General features: G+C 41.8%; 1 protein-coding gene across 2 annotated transcripts in view; it reads right to left on the bottom strand.

Annotated features, from left to right (window-relative positions):
- The window catches only part of Btbd1 (BTB domain containing 1), a 42,787-nt gene extending 22,611 nt beyond the window's left edge, over positions 1-20,176 (bottom strand). Inside the window, exons 1-3 of one of the 2 annotated variants that reach the window (XM_052760735.1) lie at positions 19,703-20,176; positions 11,905-12,061; positions 7,229-7,334 (exon numbers count right to left, since the gene is read on the bottom strand). In XM_052760735.1, coding sequence (XP_052616695.1) covers positions 7,229-7,334; positions 11,905-12,061; positions 19,703-20,124 — 685 coding nt within the window. In that variant the 5' untranslated portion in view covers positions 20,125-20,176. The remainder of the gene's footprint in view (positions 1-7,228; positions 7,335-11,904; positions 12,062-19,702) is intronic. The other variant, XM_052760734.1, reaches the window with a different exon arrangement.
- Positions 20,177-20,542: the final 366 nt, after the last annotated feature.

Below are 20,542 nucleotides of genomic sequence, written 5' to 3'. Positions count from 1 at the left end.
TATCATGCCATTTATTGAGCATGTTAGATAGCCAGAATATTACTAGTAAGCAACAAAAAGGCACTAAGTTACTCACAAACACTAATGAAGACTACAGATACAATCCATTCAGCAAGTACTTATTCTGAAGCATCATTCACTATTGCTAGGTACTCTGCACTGATAAATTACTGAATAAAGTTAAAAGTCCTTGCTATCACAGAACTTACATTCTAATGAGAAGAGGCTTAAATAAACAAAAGTTGTGTCAGATGAAATTTGTAAAACAGCAGGAGAAGAGTCAGAAATGTTGTTTAAGATTGGAGGGTCTGCAGAAGTCTCCAAGTTTCCAAGGCTTGCAAGAAATGGGAAGTAAACCAAAGAGATTTCAGAGAGTCATTCCAGACTCTGTGTGTGAATGTTCCCATGTGGAAATTATTTGGAATATCTGAGGGTCAGCAAGGAGACTGATGTGGTTAACAGTGAGCAAAAAAAGGTGGAAAACCATAGAGGAGCAGAGTAGGTCACCTAGTGTTTAAGTGGGAATCCCTGGAGGGTTCTGAGACATAAAAGCTTATATTCTGAAAGGATTAGTCTGACTATGGTAGGGTCTTGTTTTGTTATGTTTTGAGTAAGTATGATGTATTTAGTGGTTTGAATAAGAATGGCCCCCATAAGCTCACATATTTGAAAGCTTGGTCATTAGGAAGTGGCACTATTTAATTCAAGAAATCCACGGGAGTCTGGTTAAAGAGTATTAGGGAAACTTATTAGGGTAAATTGAGGACATACACTCACGAATACAAAATGGAGTAGACAGCTGAAGTCATCTTCTGATCTGACTGGAAGTGAATCCACCTGGCAGTTCAATCAGACCAGGAAGCAGACAGCAGGGAGAAGGGGCTCCTGACCATTCTCCCTTTCCTTTAAGAGGTCAGTACAACGGCAGGAAGCACTGGTCATGGGTGGAGCAAATACCACTACAACTATTAGAGAAGGATCAGGAGCTGTGGCCTTGTTGCAGGAAGTGTGTCACTGGGGGTGGGCTTGGAGGTTTCAAAAGCCCAAGGCCCAGCATCTCAGCTTGTAGATCAGAATGTGGCTCTCATCTACTGCTCCAGCACCATGCTCTCTGCCGTGATGATAATGAACGAAGTCTCTGAAACTGTAAGCAACTGCCCAATTAAATGCTTTCATTTATAAGAGTTGCTTTGGTCATGGTGTCTCTTCATAGTGATGTAATAGTGACGTATGTATGTATGTATGTAAATATGTATGTATTTTTGAGACAGGTCTCACTAGGTAGCCCAGACTGGCCTCAAATTTGTCATTCTCCTGCCTCTGCCTTCTGAGTGCTGGGATTACAGGTGTACCTCAACATCTCTACCTATGACTATTGTATTGAGAAGAGACTGTGGTGGAGGCAGGAATAAAAGTGTAACCAGTTAGGAAGCTATAGTACAAACCCAGGTCAGAGTTGACAGTAGCCTGGACCAGGATGGCAGATGGAGTATCAAAAACTGATCAGATTCTGGATATATTATGAAGGAGAACGCAATGGAGATTTCCTGACAGCTTGGCTATAACAAGATACAAAGGAAGGACTCAGGGATAACGGCAAGTAAGCAGAGGGATCAGGAGGTATTAACTGAGATGGGGAAGACTATAGGAGGAAGAGCCTTAGGTTAGAGAAAGAGCTGAAGTTTAATTTTGGACACATTAAGTTTAAAATTCTGTGTAACATCCAAGTATAAATGTCAAGTCTGCACCACAGGTCCTCATTCAGACTTCTTTTCCTCTTATCATAGGCAGACTATTAAAATAAGGTCAGTTATTTTTAAGCAATAGCAGCCCAGAAGTAGTAAGTTCAAAGGAAAAGGGACCTTTAGAAGCAAGCATACTAGAATACAATAAGCTGCAGTTTAACAAAGAGGAAACATGTAAAAAGTAGACATTCATACTTGATAAGCAAAGCAATCTTGTCTTATACAAGAGCTCAAAAAAATAAATAAGTAAAATACTTCAGAGTCCCTAAATGTGTCACTCTAGAGTAAGAGTAAAATATAATGAGCATTAATAATCACAAGAATATACGATATTTATTTAGGAAACATTGTTTAATAAAGACAGGTAAAGTAAAATGTCCTTTATCTTCCCCCAAAGAACTATTCTAATGTATACAAACATTTTTTCATGGAATCTTATTTTCTAAAGAACATAAGTAAAACAGGCACTACTATAAAACATCTAAGTCACATCTAAAATTTTTAAATTACATTTATTTAGTGCATGTGCAGATGTCTACATGAATGTGGAGGCCAGAGGACAGCTTGGGAATGGGGCCAGTTCTTCTCTTCTCCCAGGTGGGTGCCTGGCCTTAAACTCGGGCTGTCAGGATTGGCAGCAAGCATCTTTACCACCAAGTCATCTCACCGACCACACTTTAAATTTAAATTAAAGGCATGCTATATTATATGTAGCAGAAATCAACTCAAACATGAGTAAATTATCCAGAAAGACATATAACAATTATTTTAAAAATAACTTTCTGCAGTCCATACATTCACACTAAAAAGTCAAATTTTGCTTATCAAGGGTGGGTAACACTGAAAGGTATTAGTCCTTAGAACAAAGTAGGGGTCAATAACATGTTAAAATGTGGTTGAACAAAAATGTCTTAAAACTGACATGTATTTATTATTTATTGTCGGGGGTGGTGTCATGGTATGGAAATGATACGTGGAAATCAGAGGACAATCAGTGGGCGTAGGTTCTTTCTTTCTACCATGTGAGTCTGGGCACTCAGGTCACCACTCCAAAGGTCAGCACCTTTACTCACTGAGCCATCTCGCAGTCCCCAGTATTTCTTTGTTTTTAACATCAAATTGTTCTTATTTTCACTGTAGCTGAGCAAATGAGTTTGAACTAAGGCTCTATAACGCTTTTCACAATTAAGTGAAGGTTAACATACTTCATTATTTGTTGGATTAAGAATACACAATGAGAGCCAGGTGGTGGTGGCACACGCCTTTAATCCCAGCACTGGGGAGGCAAAGGCAGGTGGATCTCTGTGAGCTGGAGGCCAGCCTGGTCTACAGAACGGGATCCAGGACAGCCAAGGCTGTTACACAGAGAAACCCTGTCTCGAAAAACAAAACAAAAAAAGAATACACAGTGAGGGACTGGAGAGATGCCAATGCCTCATATGTCAAGAGCACTGGCTGCTCTTCCAGAGGACCAGGGTTCAAATCCCAGCATCCACATGGCAGCTCACACCTGTCTATAACTCTAGTTCCTGAGGATCTGACACCCTCACACAGACATACATGCAGGCAAAACACCAATGCATATAAAATAAAATTAATTAAAAACAAAAAGAATACACAGGGCTGAAGAGATGGCTAAGTGGTTAAGAGCACCAGCTACTATCCCAGAGGACCCAGGTTCAATTCCCAGCATCCACATGGCAGCTCACAACTGTCTGTAACTCCAGTTCCAGGGGTTCTCACACCTTTACACAGACATATATGCAGAAAAAACACCAATGCACATAAAATAAAATAAAATCATTTAAAAAAAAAAAGAATATACAATGAGCTGGGCATGGTGGCTAACTGCTATAATCCCAGTGCTCTGAAGGCAGAAGCAAGAAGATCACCACAAGTTCAAGGCCTGCCTGGACGACAAAGTGAGTTACAAGATGGCCTGGCCTACAGCGTGAGACTCTGCTTCCAAAAAAATCAACAAAGACAGACCTCCAATCTAATTCATTAATAACTTGAGTTAAAAATAAACTGAAAGTTGGAGTATGATACACCCGATCACACTGCTCTTGTTGGCACAATGTGAATTTTTACAATTACTGTGTGTGTGTCTGTGTGTGTGCACACACCATAGTGTACAGGTGAGAGTCAGAGGACACCTTATGGGAGCTGGTTCTCTGATTCTACCACATGGTCCTGGGCCTCAAACTCCAGACACGAGGCTCAGCAGCAAACACTTTATCCAGTGAGCTGTCTTGGTGGCCCAAGTCCATTCTGTTCCATCCACTCAACCAAGAATCTTCTCCCTAAAGCAAAAACCTAAGATAGCATATCTCTTCTTCTGGAACACATGCTCAAACCCTAGAGAAGAAAAAAAGTCCCTGAACTTAAGACAGCTCTAAGAACTTGAAGCCAGGGCCTTCTCCTCTCAGCTCTTATACTTTCTCTAGAGTTCCCAAACTCAACAAGTACATGTCAAGCAAACTGGAGTATGACACAGACATAGGTGGAGGAACACATAGGTCCTTGTACTGGCAGGCTTCTACTGGCAAATGTGTTAAAAAAATCATAGCTGAGCCTAAGATGATAAAAATGCAACAGATTGTCATTCATAAACATAATACAACACTGGGTGTTAAACAAATTAGCAAATATTTATAGGGTATCTACTTAGCAAACACCCACACTTTAAGATTCCCAGGCTCTAATGGCATGAAAAATATAAAAACTATGTATAAAACAATTGCCACATGTAAAGCACACATGTAATGCAGGTAGTATGATTTCACGAGCAGATGAAAAACAAATGGAGCACTTGACAGACCCTTAACAAGAAACAATTAAGATTAAACAATGCTTCATTAACAACTCGACAGTGTACTAGCTTTGCCCTTCAGTGAAACACAATGTACGAATTCTTCCCAAGGCACTTGAGAAGTGAACAGGTGAACCGACAATGGAACGCTAATCAACTATAAAGGAGAAGTACACTCGGTATCCCGGAAAGGGTAAGGTGTCTGATCTCAGACGACTCACGGCAGTGGTCTAAGCTGAGTGAGAACTACATGGTTGTCTCGAGTGCTCTGGTCAGGGTGTTAACAGACATGTACTATGTTCTGCTGTCTTCTGCACTAGAAATACCGTGGGAAACAAGACAAAGGCCTTGTCTTCCAGGAGTGTATAGTCTAGGAGAGGAAAGCAGACAACCAACACTTAAAAAGATGAACACAATGGGCATTGTGGCGCATGTCTTTAATCCAGCACTTGGTAGGCAGAGGCGGGTGGATCTCTGTAAAGTAGAGGCCAGCCTTGTCTACAGAGTGAGTTCCAGAACAGTCAGGACTACACAAAGAAACTCAGTAAGTTTTTGGTCTCGAAAAACCAAAAAAAAAAAAAAAAAAAAAAGAAAGAGAGAGAGAGGAAGAGAGAGAGATATGAATACCTAGTTAAGACTCTCAAATGGCAATAAATGAGAAAAATAAATCAGAGTAAAGAAACAAGAATTTTGTTTAGGTATTTAGTTTAATTAAGTAGGTCTGACCTAGTCTGTCTCAGTTAACCTGTGGGCTGAGAAGCAGGTAGCCATACAAAGATTCAAGGGAAAAGGATTCCAGTCAGAAAGAGTAACAAATATAAAGGCTTGAAATATAATGACACCTGTCCAGTGTAAATGGAACAAGAAGCAAAACAGGAATGAACAAGAAGCAAAAGACCAGGCAGTTGTACTGAGTAGGAGCTGTTAATTACAATTCTGTTTCCTTGTCTTAGAAAGTGACTAGTCTTATACATACGAGCTTGTCCTGAAGTCAGGTGGATCTTGTGACTGAATTCTGGACAATGAAATAAAGGACAACATAAAGAAGCAATTTCAGAGCCAAGTATTTTAATATGTGGTTATTTCCCCTACCATCTACTAGCAAGACACAGGCAGTAATCAGACCCTGAGAGCTACCTCTGGACATTACTCTCTGTGGCCCATTACATAAATGTAAAATGACCTTGCTTTTGTGTTGGAGCCAGAATACACTTTGGGGTTTGTTACTATAGCCAAGCCTAATCTTTCCTGACTTCCATAGGGCCTGATTTTCTAAGCTTTGTAAGAAGTTTGAATTATACTCTTACTGCAGTGGAAACAGAAGTAATAGAGGCTGATTTTTCTATTTATGAAGATCACTCTGAGCTATCCAAATGAGAAAGAACACTGGCTTATATTAGGTGGTAGCAGCAGATAAGAAACAGTTAAACATAGGGTTTGTTTTGAATGTGGAATCATGGGTACCTAGTAACATAGGGTTTGTTTTGAATGTGGAATCATGGGTACCTAGTGTGAGATTGCATGTGGGGCACAAATGAAAAAGAATAAAAATCAAGATTAAGTTCTGGGGTTTAAGCTTGAGCAATCTGGTCTAAAAATAGATTAAAAAACATTTCCTGTTGTGACTGAGAGAAAGGAATACAAAAATTTTTGGAGCATCGGACTTCTTGGTGAAGACTAAAAACAGCCAGAAGAGAACTGAAGAGTTCTAACACTGAGAAGGAAATTAACAGTTCTCTTTTGACTGTTTTGTATAAAATATGTTTAAAAATTTCTACAAATGAAACAGACAACAGGGTATATGACTTTCAATCCCAAAAGAGAGGGACTTAAAGACACATAATTCCAGTTCACCATAAAAAAAAAAAAAAAAAAAAGATAGTTTAAAGCTATGAGAATTAGCTTTCTCTCCTCTACTACAAAACCAAGTTCAAACCCAGAGCCCGTCACTGCCTGGTCCTCTGCCACTCGGAACAATGTGCCAGCACTTCCCTGACTTCACACATACCCCATGTGGCACCACCTACCTCTAACGCCTAATGCTATCCGCTTCACTACTCAGAACTTTGTTTCTTGTGCTGCTGGGAATGGAATCAGGGCCTCACACATGCCAGGGAAGTAAGTAATCTACCACTCAGCCATCCCTAGTCCAAGTACTATCCATTCCTTAAGGCTCCTGTCAGCACCTCTTTCGCCGTAATCTCCCTAACATGACCCCAATTGAAGGTAATATCTCTTATTTTCTGCAGTTGCCAAGTCATTATCTCCCACATGTCTGATACCTACTTAGACAGGCAAAAGTTCCAGCTACATGCTAGCTACTCCATTAACATGCTAAATCCTAATGTTCACATATTTTGTTCCTTGACAAATCTCTAGCTAGTGGTTATTTAACAAAACAAATCACATTTTACTCTTCTTTTTACTTGCTCTAGGACCCTAGTACAATCCCATGAAGATGGTGAGAGTCTTAGTTATCTGGTACATTTTGGAGTACACTGAGGTAGTTAGGACTTTCAGGAGTATTTTCACTAAAATGAAAGGAAGCACAACTCATAAGGAGGTATTCCTTCAATCATTTGGAGAAAACACTAATGGACACAGTTTTCCCGCCAGGCTGACAAGACATGGCCGTGTCTAAAGTGTAAACATTTGCTCCACGGGAACTTACCTATGTCAATATCAGTAAAGCCTTCTGCACTTATTGCATCCACTGTGCTTTTGTCTATGGTGTCTAGACAAAGACTGGCCAGCTGAGGTTCATCGAATAACCGCGCCTACACACACCAAGAAAAAATTCATCTTACTTTCAGTTACTTTACCTTCAGGCTGTGCACATTCCAAGTTGATACTGTAGACAACTGTAATCGCTAATTTTGCAAAAATACTGACAATGAGAAATGGAAGGCTAAAGAACACTAATGTTTCACTGAGCAATGAACTCACATTATCAACCATCTTGCTCCTTTTACTTTCCTATGCATATACACTACAGCCTACTTTCTTAGGTATTACTTAGTCCGATCCTAAACAAACTCTCTAGATTAGGTAAAGCACACCAAACAGGTCCAGTGATGTGATTTGTTTGTCTAAGATCAAGTAGTTAGATATGCTGCAGTCTAGTATTTAAAATTTTAGTCTTACCATCACCAGTAACTAGAACATCAACTGTCAAGAATAAAAACAGATCAGTTTTGTTGTTGTTGTCAACATTTCCTGTTGTGAAGGAAGTGGTATAAGAATTTAGAGCACCACAGCTCCGGGCACCCAGCTAATTAACCACACCAGAAATGACACCCAGAACCTGGCATGACTGCAAAGTTCTCACTTAAAGTCAAATTCTTTTCTTAAAGATGTACTTATTTTTATTTTATGTCTATGAGCATTTGCATGTATGCATGCATATATATGTACTATGTGTGTGCTTGGTGCCCGCATAGACCAAAGAACATTGGATCCCCTAGAACTGGAGTTAGGTTAAAACACCATTCGGTGCTAGAAACTGAACCTAGGTCCTCTAGAAGAGCAGCAAATGCTCCTTAACTGCTGAGCCATCTCTTTAACCCCAGCAAAATTAATTTTAAAGGACTCAGTAACTGAGTTTCTGTGCATGTGTGTGCACATATGTATAGTATATATGAGCGTATTGTGTAGGTAGATGCAAACTCATGTGCACACAGCGGCCGAGGATGATGTCAAATGCTTTCCTCGCTCACTCTTCACCTTACTTTTTAGAAACAGGGTCTCTCACTGAACTTGAAGATCAACAGTTCAGCTAGGCTGGCTGGCCATGAGTCTCCTGAATCTTCCTGTCTACCCATCAATGCTGGAGTTACAGATGCACCCTGACACGCACAGCACAGCTTGAATGTGGGTGGGTATCAGCGATCTGAATGCATGTCCTCTTCATTTTACAGGAGCACTTCAATGAGTCATGTCTCCAACCAGATTCAGTAATTCAGATGCAAACGAACAGTGTTCTCATTAGATTACACACTGGGCTTGTTTATATTCATTTGCTTTGTCAATTTGCTAATTTTAGCTTTAAATAATAAAAAGGTGTTAATATAATATTAACTCTATTTCATGTAATTTTCCCATAAAATTTGGAATTTTAAATTTATAGAAAGTTTTAAGGATAGCACGTGTGTACACCCTCAATGTATCCTATACCCAGATTACCTATCTAAAAGTTACCTACTATGTCCTGTTTATTCTCTTTCCTCCATACAAATCTGTGTATACATACACCATTTGTGAGGGAGTGAGTCATGAGAGTAAGCTGCATATATTGTGGGCTTTTAAATTTCCTAAGAATAAGGATATTCTCATATAACTTTAGTTTTGGTAAATACAAAACTAATACAATATTCACTAATTTACTAATGTTGGCTGATTTCAGTTTTGTAACTTTGACCTGGTCCAATTTTCTAACATTTTTCTGGTACAGGAACCAGTCTACAACCAGAGTATGTACATACTTAAAGAAAAGTTAGTGCATTTTTTATAAAGTGAAACTCTAACAAACAGATTTTTGTTTCATTTTTTGGTTTTTTCAGGCAGGGTCTTTCCATGTGCTCTGGCTGTACTAGAACTCACTAAATAGACATGGTTGGCCTCAAACTCACAGAAATCTGCCTGCCTTTGTCTCCCAAAGTGCTGGGATTAAAGGCATGTGCCCACAGGCTCAGCTCATCAAGCAAAACATGAGTTTTGGACAATTTTTGTGGTAGTAACTATTTTTAATCCTTAATATACTATGAGCAATAGTACTGAGTTCTGTATGGAATCTGCTGCTTCAAGTTTCTCAATGTTTACTTTAGCACCATCTCTGGTCATAATTCACAAACGTGCTCTTTGTATAAATCATGTAGCAGATGCTAACTCTCTGTTTTAGAGTGAACTTCTACAGATCCAAGTGAATGATCAGGCTTACTTTAAATCACTTTCGTGAGAGGTCCAACTTCACATGATCTGGTTCTCAGGCCAATAAAACTCAAGTCTTTTGTTTCCCTCCCTCACATTAACATGCTTGCTAATCAAAGTGTGGTCTAGAATCACTAGTATCACCTGAAAGCCTATTAAAAATACAGATTCTCAGGCCTCATCTCAGACCCAATGAACAAGAATTTAATGCATCATAATAGCCTGATTTTAGTCTCTTGGTTTATAAATAACAATAATTGAAATATAAAAGTTGTTACTTAGCTGGGCATAGTGGCACATGCCTTTAGTCCCAGCACTAGGGTGGCAGAGGTAGGTGGATTTTTTGAGTTCCAGGCAGCCTGGAAAGCCAGCACTACACAGAGAAACCCTGACCCTGTCTTGAAAAAACAATGACAACAACAAAAGTTGTTACTTAATCTGCTCCAATACATTTAAACTCCTTGAACAATAATCTTTTCAATCTTAGAATCAACTTATTTATTAGATACTTTTATCTAAATTTCTTTTAACGTAGTACATAGCACACATTTGTTACATGGCTTTGGTTAAGTTACTTCACCTCTGCCTCAATTTCTGCCCACCCCTAGGACTGAACACATGGCCTTGCCCCTTCCCTAAACTTCCTCATTCTTTCAGTTTCTTAATGGTAAATAAGTTTCCACTCCGAATAGCAACAGTTCATGAAGTTATAATAAGGCTTAAATTGATACCTATAAAATACTAAGAAAGCTATCTGACTCAACAGTCACTACCCAACACATTCTGCTATTATTATTAGCTTGGTCTCTGGCATATGTGGATTTCTGTAACTATGTCCAAGAAGAGTGACATCAGCAAGTTCTTTCTTCAAGTACAAATATTTAATAAAAGAAGTCTGCTTTTAAAACACCCAATAAACAACTGTAAAGATGAGAGCTCTGGGCCCTGGCATCACTTACTGTGAGGTTTTAGACAGGCAGTTAATTTGCCCAGATTTTAATTCTCATTTATAAAATGAGAAATGACCTAGGAGTCACCAGTAATTATTTCTAATACAAAAATTCAAGAAGAATATATATTGTTTCACATAGATGCATTATGTGGCCCAGGCTGGTCTCAAACTTCTGGACTCAAAATAATCCTTCTGTTTCAGCTTCCTGAGTATTGTAACTAAAGGCATGTGCCATCATGTCAGGCAGGATTTTATTTTATCTATTCATAATTTTAAAAAGTTCATATAAAGTATTACAACACTATCTAAAAAGAGAAATAATTTATTTTCATCAAAAAAGTTCAGATTACAAACACTTAACAAAATGCTAAATAATACATGTTAGGGATGGCTAATGGTCCTTTAGTTATGTTCTGTTTATAAAAACATTACCAAGCTACACACTTACAGTATGTGTACTTTTCTGTATGGACTGTACTTAATGTGGCACAAAAAGTATTTCATATAAACCTAATACCATAACTGCTCCAGTAATGGGTTAGGAAGCTTCCAGTCATAGGCACAGAAGTAAAGATAGTCAATCTTAGAACCTCTCTGATATTAAATACTCAATGTTTATTTCAGATTCAGCAAAAATTGAAAATGAAGATGTCCAGAAAATCTTAAATATATATTTCCCCAAATAATCACAAAATAACTATATATACAAAAATAACTACATACTTTAAAATAATGATCTAGAATTATCCAGGTAATATTAATATTTATATATAATTTAATATTAATTATTAATATTTATATATAAATATGTTCAGTTTTTATTGTTGTTTTGTTGGTTGTTTTGAAACAGGGTTTCTCTGTGTAGCCTTGGCTGTCCTGGAACTTACTCTGCAGACCAACCAGGCTGGCCTCAAACTCAGATGGGCAGAGACTCCTTGTAAGCCCTACCCCTGGAGACCTCTGGCAGCTGAGACCCCTTGAGCTGGGCCTGACCCCTGAGGAACTCCAGGCCAGGCCCCAATCCCCAAACTTCCCTAAGGGCCCTAATTGTCCATTCCCAGGCCAGAGGCCAGGCTCCACCCTACAGGGGGAAAAAACAAAAAAAACCACGAATCCCTGACTCTCCCCAAGATCAGGCTACATAATCCCTCCAATCCCAGGCCACCTTGGAAAACTCCCCGTGCCTCCCCACCTCAAGAAACCCTATATAAACCTTGTGTTCTGCCTAGTTCTCTGCTTTGTCTCACCCAAGCAGAGGCAGCCACTCTCCAGGGTCTTTCCTTCCCAATAAATCTCCTGGAAGGTTTGTTGTGCAGTGTGACTTTTTGGTATTCCTTGGCTCTTGACTACCAGGATAACTTTCCATCCAAGCTGTAACACTTCCACCAAGTGCTAGGAGCAAAGGCATGCACCACCTCACCCAGCTTATGCTCAGTTTTTAAGCAACTATTTTAGCTATATTTACTTACCTGAGTAAGCAACATAAAGGCATTATCTGCCCTAAGGTGTTTGGTGAGAAATTCTACACAGTGTGCTTCCAGGGCAGGGACTGCATATTTCTTGGCAGTATAAAGAGTGGTCATAACAGTTTCTGGCCCAATCTGAACTTCATCTGAATACAAAAATCTGAAAAGCAATGAAAAAATTTAAATAGATGATCAGCATTGTTTTAGACAAGCAATCCATCAGAATTAACCTTTAAATAAGCAAACAAAAGAAAAAAAAACCCTGAAATTTACATCAGAGTAAGATGAACCTATACAGACATCATATTCTTATTCCTGAGAGGCACAAAGTAATTCCATTTTCAGAGGAGGTTAAGTAGTGCTCAGGAGACAGATGCCAAACAAATGTTCCTTAAGTGAAACTTCGGCTCTTTTTAGTACTCCATAGCTGCTTACAAGAACAGTAGTTCACTAATGTCTCCCTCATCAAAGGATATTCCCTTGAGTAAATTTACAGTTAGCTAAGGTCACATCTCCAAATGATAAAAGATTCATTTATTTCTTGATAGCAGAACCTTCTTATTCCTTAAACCCTTTCATAGTCATTCCAGAATCAGCACAATGACCACAGACTAGCGAGCTGGGGCTTTAGAGGAATAACATAATGTAATAATCCAGTTGGGCTGTACCCACATGGTGCATATTCATGGACTCAACCGAATCTCTATCAATAATACATGGGGGGGGAGGGTAAAGAGATTGTGTGGGTTGGAGCCAGTGTTCTCATGATTTACTTGGTATGTGGCTTTAAGCAAATTATCCCAGTGTGACTCCCCAGAGATGAAAATAGCAGCACATATTTGTAATGTTGCAGTGAGAATGAACACAATTTAAAACATAAAGCACTTTCAGTAGAGCCCAACAAAAATTAATCAGAGTAAGTGTTAGCTGTTCATTAATATAAGGTCTCATGAAATTTTTTTCTTCCTCTGTATTTTGGAGTATTTCTTTTCTCTATCCCCCCCCCCCACACACACACAATGACATTCAGATTTCTAGAAATTCTGCTTTGTTCCTGATTGTTCTTCCCTCCACAACTTTAGGTCTTTGTTTTATGGACACAAAAACTTCTACAAGTTTCCAAGACACTTAATAGAAATGTTTAGGTTTTCTTCTTTTCTATGCTTCCTTGAAATTCCTACGTTCTGTTTATCTTTGTCACTCACATTCACATTCTGGTTTTCTATGTGTGTCAAGGGGTCAATATCTCTAAATTCAGTAGTTAGCAACTTTTCTAGATCCAGATAAAAATGTCTTGCAAATGCAAAGCCTGGGGTGGGAGTTCCCAGTATGTGGAAGCTGCTGACCAGCATCTTGCCTTACAGTGGGAAGCCAGCCTTGAGATCAAGGACCCTCATGCCATTATAAGAGCTTTACCTAGAGGTTCCAAAAGCACAGCAGCAGTTCTATCTGTTGCCAGGCAGTCTGCTCAAGTTTGGAGGAACCTACAGCTGTCATCAGTACGTGGTTGAGGAAGTCTATAAGGAGGCTTTAAATGAATCTCTATGTCTTAGCACTAGACTTTCTTTCTCCCCTCTTCACTACCAACTCCTAGCTGGGGTTCTACCAGAATAGCTCCCGGCTCCACTGCAGCTCCTTCTGCGACTCTAGGCTCCAGATTCAGGACTCTTCATTTTACCCACACAATTTCTAAGTACATTATCTGTTTTCTACACCTTGGCCATTCCTTTTTTTCTCTGTTCAATATGTAATAGGCATACTGTCTTTCCTATTATCATTTTAATTGAAGGAAAGATAGGAGATAAGAGCACAAAGCTAAAGTATATGGTTCTATATCAATCTATGTTGGAGGCTCCAATTTAGGCAGGAGGCATCAAATACCTGTGACTACATTCTAGGTACAAAAAAGAATTGTGTTTTAGATTATTCTGCATGTGATCTTTCACATTCAAATTGTTTTTATTAAATTTCACTTCGGTAATAAGCTTAAGTTTATATCAAGGAACACAATCATTATTACATTAAATAATCATCTGTCTCTAAAGCCATAGCTTGCAGACATTGCTCATTACTACAATAATATCCTCTTTATAAGAGCACTTCAACTGGAACATCAGTTTCATTATTGCTCTCAGTACTAGAGTTACAGATCCCCTAAGCAGTTTGTTTTTAAGTTTAGAAACACCATGAATTATTACTGCTCAAGCATGCTTCCTTTTTCATATCTGTTGCTAAGACAATTACAAATGAATGCTGTGGCTTGTTCACAACATACTTTTTTTGTATTAGCCTAACTTAGTGCTATTTTGGTTTTTATCCTTGGATTTCTTATAAGATGCTTTAAATTATTTTGAGACTGCAAGTTAAAGTAAACACTGGATTGTAAACAATAAGGGAATTCTCCCCCTGCAGTACCAGACAATGTGTGGGCAAATTTTAACGATTACACGTTAACAGACTAGGCAAAAGTTTCTATATCAACAAGGGGGATAGGGTAGTATTTTCATTTCTAATAGAAAAGTTACTAAAAATCCAAGAATCCTCTTGCTCATGTTTCATTTATATGTTCTCTGAAATATATTTAATCAGTAGAATTTCTTTTTCTTTAAAGATTTGTAAAATTTTATGTATATGAGGCCGAGTGAGTTTGATATAAGAGCCTACAAAGGCCACAAGAGTCTCAGATTCCCTGGTACTGGAGTTACAGGGAGCTGTGAGCTGTCATGTGGGTTCTGGGAACCAAATCCTGTTGTCTACAAGAGCAACTCTCTCCAATTGGTAGAATTTTCATATTAAGGAAACCTAAGAAAGACACAACTAAAACTTAACCCTGACATGATCATAATTCTCTAACTTTATTAGTGTGCGTGCGTGACACATGTGTGGAATTGGCTCTCCCCTTTAACCTGTACATGCTCGATTCCGATTGTTGGCTTGCACAGCAAGCACCATAGTGCAGGCCAACACTTTGTATTTTAAAGGGACAGCAGAAGCTCCCAGACACAACCTTCAAGGCCAACAGCATAGAACGGAGAAATGACTGTACATCATCAAGTATATCTGTTTTCTTACCTACACTCCAAAGATGGTCTCCAAAAAGATAAAAATTTAAGGCTATATTTATTATAATTTTTAAGAAAATTTGAGCCAGGCAGTGGTGACTCACACCTTTAATCTCAGCACATGTGAGTTCAAAGCCAGCCTGGTCTACTGAGCTAGTTCCAGGACAGCCAGGGCTACACAGAGAACCCTGTCTTGAAACAAAACAAAACACCTCTTTTTTTCTTTCTTTCTTTCTTTTTTTTTTTTTGAGATAGGGTCTCATGTAGCCAAGTTGCAGGCCTTAACTTTCTGATCCTCAAGCCTCCACCTCCCAAATGTTGGGGTGACAAGTGTGCCACCACACCTGGCTAATTAAAATAATTATAAGCACATGTGGTGGGTGTGTGGAGGCTGACTTCTGGAACACAATCCAGCTCCTGTGAAGGCCAGGGAGCCCCAGGGTCCTCCTGCCTTAGCCTGCCCAGCCTCGGGACTGCAAGTACCTGCCTGCCACATCAGGCAATTTCATGCAGGTTCTGGGAAGTGGATCTACGCTCTCCTGTTTCCAAGGGCAGCACTTTACCATTTCAGTTGTTCCTCCAGCCCTGAATTAAAACAGTTTTGGAAGGATAGAGTGAAACTTGATTTTATATTAGGGAGAAACGAGGTTACAAGACCACACCTGAGGAGTTTTTTATCCCAATGATCCATTTTATTCAAAAGCATTCTTTGAAGGACCATAAATCATTAGGCATTGTGATAAATAACAGAGCTACAGAAAGGGTAAGGTAGCTTTGTGAGTGTAAATTTATAGTTTGATATTGAAATGTTTAAAAAGTAACACCCCTCCCAAAAAAAAATAAACAAAAAGCTGAGTGGTGGTGGTGCACACCTTTAATCCCAGCACTCCGGAAGCAGAGGCAGGAGGATCTCTGTGAGTTTGAGGCCAGGCTGGTCTACAGAGAGCATTCCAAGACAGTCAAAGCTACAGAAAAACCCTGTCTCCAAAACCAAAAAGAAAAAAGAAAAGTAATGTCACAAGAGCATAAGTGTCAATTAGGCACTAATATAAATAACTAATCACTTAAGAGGCCCACATTAAGTCACGCCTTCCAACATCAATGCTGTTACATAGATCTCTGTCGGTTCACATGATTCCCATTCACTACTCATCAACAAAATGTAGCAGAGCAAATGTCAGCTCCGAGCCTACACTTTGAGAATACTTGGCAGCTCCTACTTTTGTTCAAGAAATCAAGCTGCTGAAATGACCAGCTGGAAAAGGCACATGGAAAAGAAGATCTCAGATTATTAGAAAATCATCTCAGAATCTGAGTCAAATCGTCCATATGACCCCAGCCTTAGATGCTGTCTGAAATCTGAAAGATTTGCCAAACAATCACCCAGGAGAGCCCATCAACCCATACAGCTCTGAAGATAATGAAATGGCTGTTTAAAACCACCAGGTGTTGGAGTGGTTTGTTCTAGGGTAACATGTAACCAAAACAGGCCGAGAGATTAAATGAGCTAGTGTACAAATCTGCCCGGAGGGGAAGGAAACAGTGATTTAATCAACAAAGGAAAGCCCCAAATTATGACCTGAAGTATAATGATTACTGTCTTTTAGGTAGAGGCTGTACAGTTAGAAGAGGCCTTGGAAGGGAAAATGTCACCAGTAGTAATTGGGTGGGGACACATCACAAAGGCCTTTAATACCTCTAAGTATTGAACTTCATCCAACAGACTAAAGTCCCTAAATGATTCAGAGAACTCACAGGGTGGCATGAGTGCTGGAAGGAAAAATGTCAACAGAGAGAAGTCTAAAGACAGTAGTTTTGGTAAAGAAACGCAAGGGGGAAGGGGTAGAACACTCTGGCATGGTCCCCAAACCAGAAACGTGCCGAGAAGGAGCACCAAAACTACAACTTCCTCCTCAGGACTCCGGAATAAGAGCATGTTCGTTCGTTCCATGTGTTTTGTGTGCTCCCTCCCCAGGGTTATCAATAGCGTACATCGTATCACATCATCAGGAATTCACTCTCATTTCTCCCAACCCTCAGGACATTTAACACAGCTGACCACGTTCCACAGCTGGCGTTGGTCCACTCTCTCAGGATACCTCCTGCTTCCGTCTCTCCCCTGACAGCTTCCTGTTTCATGCTCCCTTCCCTCCCACATCTCCACGAGCTTCCAGATCCCCAGGTTCATCCTTGTACTTCTCTTCACGATCCACTTCTTTCCCAGGTTAATTTCATTCAGTTAAATCATTACCATTCATTCTTAACTTTCTCTGGTTCTACTCTCAAATAGAACCAGAATTTGACCACTTCTCATCACATCCCCTACCTCCCTGGAGGCTCACCACCATCTGAGTAGACTACAGCAAAACCTCTTAATTTATCATCTGCTCCGTTTTACTACCCGTCTAATCTCCAAATAACAGTCAGATGAGATTTTAAGATGGAAATAGGATCACAGCACTCCACCTAAACCCTCTACAACTTTTCTCTCGTCCCCAGATGAGAACTCACAAGTCCTTCCTCTCAGTCTGTCAAGCCCTGCCTGGTCTATCCTTACCACTACCATCTGTTTATCTGCTTAAAGCACACTAGTGTACTCTTGTGCTCTAACAGGACAAAGTTAAGGTCTAAGATGTGCTCTGAGGGGGAAGGGTGCCCTAACGGTTTTAGATCGATAGTTCTCAAATTTAGCCAGTGTAAAAGTCACTTAGGACAAGTATTTAAAACGCTGTAAGGTTTCACCTCTAAACACGACACCAAAAAGAGAGACCTAGAAACTGAACATCCCGGTGGATCAAGGTGCAGGTGACCAAAGAGTCATTCTGTTGTATTTCTTTTCCTGGATGGACATGTAGGCAGGTACACAGTGGCACACACATGGAGGTCAGAGGACAGTTTGCAGGAGTAGGTTCTCTCCTTTCATCATGTGGCTCACAGGGATCTAGCTCAGGTCTGCACTGTGCCACCTCTCTGGCCTTAACATTTTAAAAAAGACTTCTAAACTGCGTAATTTAAGCAAGCTGTATCTAGTCCTCCCAGTAACTTCAAAATGCAAATGACCCAGATACAGCCTTGAGGCTGCACACCTATCCCCATAAATGAAAGTGAATTAAACGCTAGAACTATGAGAACAAAGAGAGAAAGAGGTACCGTCGGTTTTCCAATTCAACACCTCTTGCTTAGCATATTGGTTTGCCTTCTCTCCTATCTCCAGGTATACAGCGTTGGTTCCATTCCTTCTCAGGCGTTACTATGGTGCAGGAAATTCAAAATGCTAACATAAACATTCCCCATAGTCTTACCTGGTTTTCATAAACATCACAGTGATTGCATTATAGTCCATCAAGTGGACCTAGCATTGTTTATCAAACAATTTATTCCCTCGGCTTGACTTCTTTCCACATTATTATGAAGAATGCTACTGTAGATATTTTTTCAATGTTTCCTATGTGTGGAAAAGAAATCTAAGGTGTCCAACTTTTTTTCAAAGGCTTTTTATGAACATTTTTCGTGAGAAAGTGTTCCTATAGCCATCTTTTAAAATTTTTTGGTGGGCCAGCACTCCGGGGGCTGAAAGCAGGTGGATCTTTACGAGTCCGAACCCGCTTGGTATACATACTGAGCTCCAAGTCAGCCAAGCCCGCATAATGGAACCCTGTCCCAGAAAATAAAAAAACAAAACCCAAAACAAAACAAAAAAAATGGTGGGGTTGATGAAAAGGAGAAAGTATTTCACTATTTTAATTTGCACTTCCTAATTTACTAAAGAGGTTAAAGGTTCTTTAGCTGTAGTTCCTCTTTTCTATTTATCTTGTCCTTTATCCATTCATTAATGGGACCGTAATATTTATCTCTAGTTGCTATTTCACTCCGTACGCATCTTCTTGATGAAGCTGGGAGCCTTCCTTTGTGGGCGCTTCTGTTCCACTGACCTGCCTGTTTACGTCAGAATTACTCAAGACTCTGCTAGCTTAAAAACACACCACTCGGGCAGCCAAAACCACCCTAGTATAATGAAACACACATGGTCCTCTGGGAGCTGGCTCGGTTATCTTGGGCGAGTTGCTTTTCTGGTCCTTTGTCCCATTTGTAAAATTGGGGTAAACGATCTACCTCCCTAACGGGACTGTTGCGATTAAAAACTAATCATGCCAAAGTGATACTCCCTTCCATGAAAGAAAACTAAACAGCTATCAATCTCCTACTCTCAAATCATCAGAAAGCAAACTCTCAACACCAGCAGCGGTGGTTTAGGGTACAGTAAATATCACCTTGTTTGCCGGAACACGAAGCAGGTCAGCTAGTACCTGTTAGGGCTCTTACTTTCGGGGGGTGGGGTGGGGTGTTGACATCAAACCGCGAAGAACCTGAAAACACCAGTCCTCCAAGATCCTTCAGCTACCCGGCCCGTCCTCCAAACAAAAACAAATCTTGCAAGTGGGCCATCAGGACAGCCTGCCCCCGTCCTCTGCTCTGCCCACTTGACTCTGAAGCCCGGGCGACAATCCCGGCCCTGGAATGTGACAGCGCCCTTCAACGGCAAAGCGCACACCGCTGGGATGACGACCCTGGCTTTCACCGTTAGCGACTGGCCGACCTCCCCGAGCATCTCCGGCCGGGGAGGAGCCGAGGGAGGCCGGCGCGCCTGGCCCAAGGTCACCCGGGAGTGGGCGCCGGCCCGGCCGGGTGCCGCCTCCCTCCGGGCCGCCGGCCACCGGCTCCGCGCGCCCGCCGCTCACCTCAGCAGCGCCAGGAAGGCGGCGGGCTCCACGTCCGGCAGCTCGATCTCGGCCGACGTCGTGGCCATGCCGCCGTTGAACATGGCGTCGAAGACGGCGCTGCCGGCCGCCAGGACGAAGCGGTGGGCGGGGATGCGCTGCGGGCCCCCGGCGGCCGCCGCGCCGCGGCCCTTGCCGAGGACGAAGCGCACATCGCTCAGCAGCTCCGAGTTGAAGAGGAAGGCGAAGCGCTCCTTCAGCGACGCCTTGGTGGCCTGCCAGTTGTAGAGCGGCTCCCGCTGCAGGGGCAGCAGCGGCCCGAGCGCGGACGGCGAGGGCGCGGGCGCGGGCGCGGGCGGCGGCGGCGGAGGGGCCGGAGGACCTAGCTCCGCCTCAGCCCCGGCCGCCGGCTCCCCGGCCGCGGCCGACCCGAGCGAGGCCATCCTCCCGCTGCGCGGCTCCGCTCACTGAGCGAGCGGCCGACGCGCCGCCGCCATCGTCGAGCCGCCCCGAGGCCGGCGCCGCCCCCTCCCTGCCTTCCGGGAAAGGCGCTTCCGGCCGCGCGTCCCCGCCCACCGGCAGGGCGGCGTTGCTGGGGCGGGGGGGGGGGGGGCGGAGGGGGAGGGGGAGGAGGAGGAGCCGCGCGGCCGCCGGAGTGCTCGCCGGCCGCCGCCCACCGCGCCTCCCCGCCGGCGCCCGTCGTCTCAGCGGGGTTCAACCGGCCTCTTCCTCTTTGCTGCCATTCGAGGACGCGCTCCTCCCTTGGTGGAGGAGCTGGAAGTGGAGGGACCTCGAGGGCATGGCACTGGAGTTTGTGGAGGGGAGACGCCCTGATGTCGTCCAGCCTCCCCGATGGCTGCA

Source organism: Peromyscus californicus, unplaced genomic scaffold (assembly GCF_007827085.1).
Source record: "Peromyscus californicus insignis strain IS unplaced genomic scaffold, ASM782708v3 Scaffold_4__1_contigs__length_199733344, whole genome shotgun sequence".
NCBI classification, from domain to species: Eukaryota; Metazoa; Chordata; class Mammalia; order Rodentia; family Cricetidae; genus Peromyscus; species Peromyscus californicus.
The sequence above is the reverse complement of the archived record's forward strand: the minus strand, read 5'-3'. Positions and strand labels throughout refer to the sequence as shown.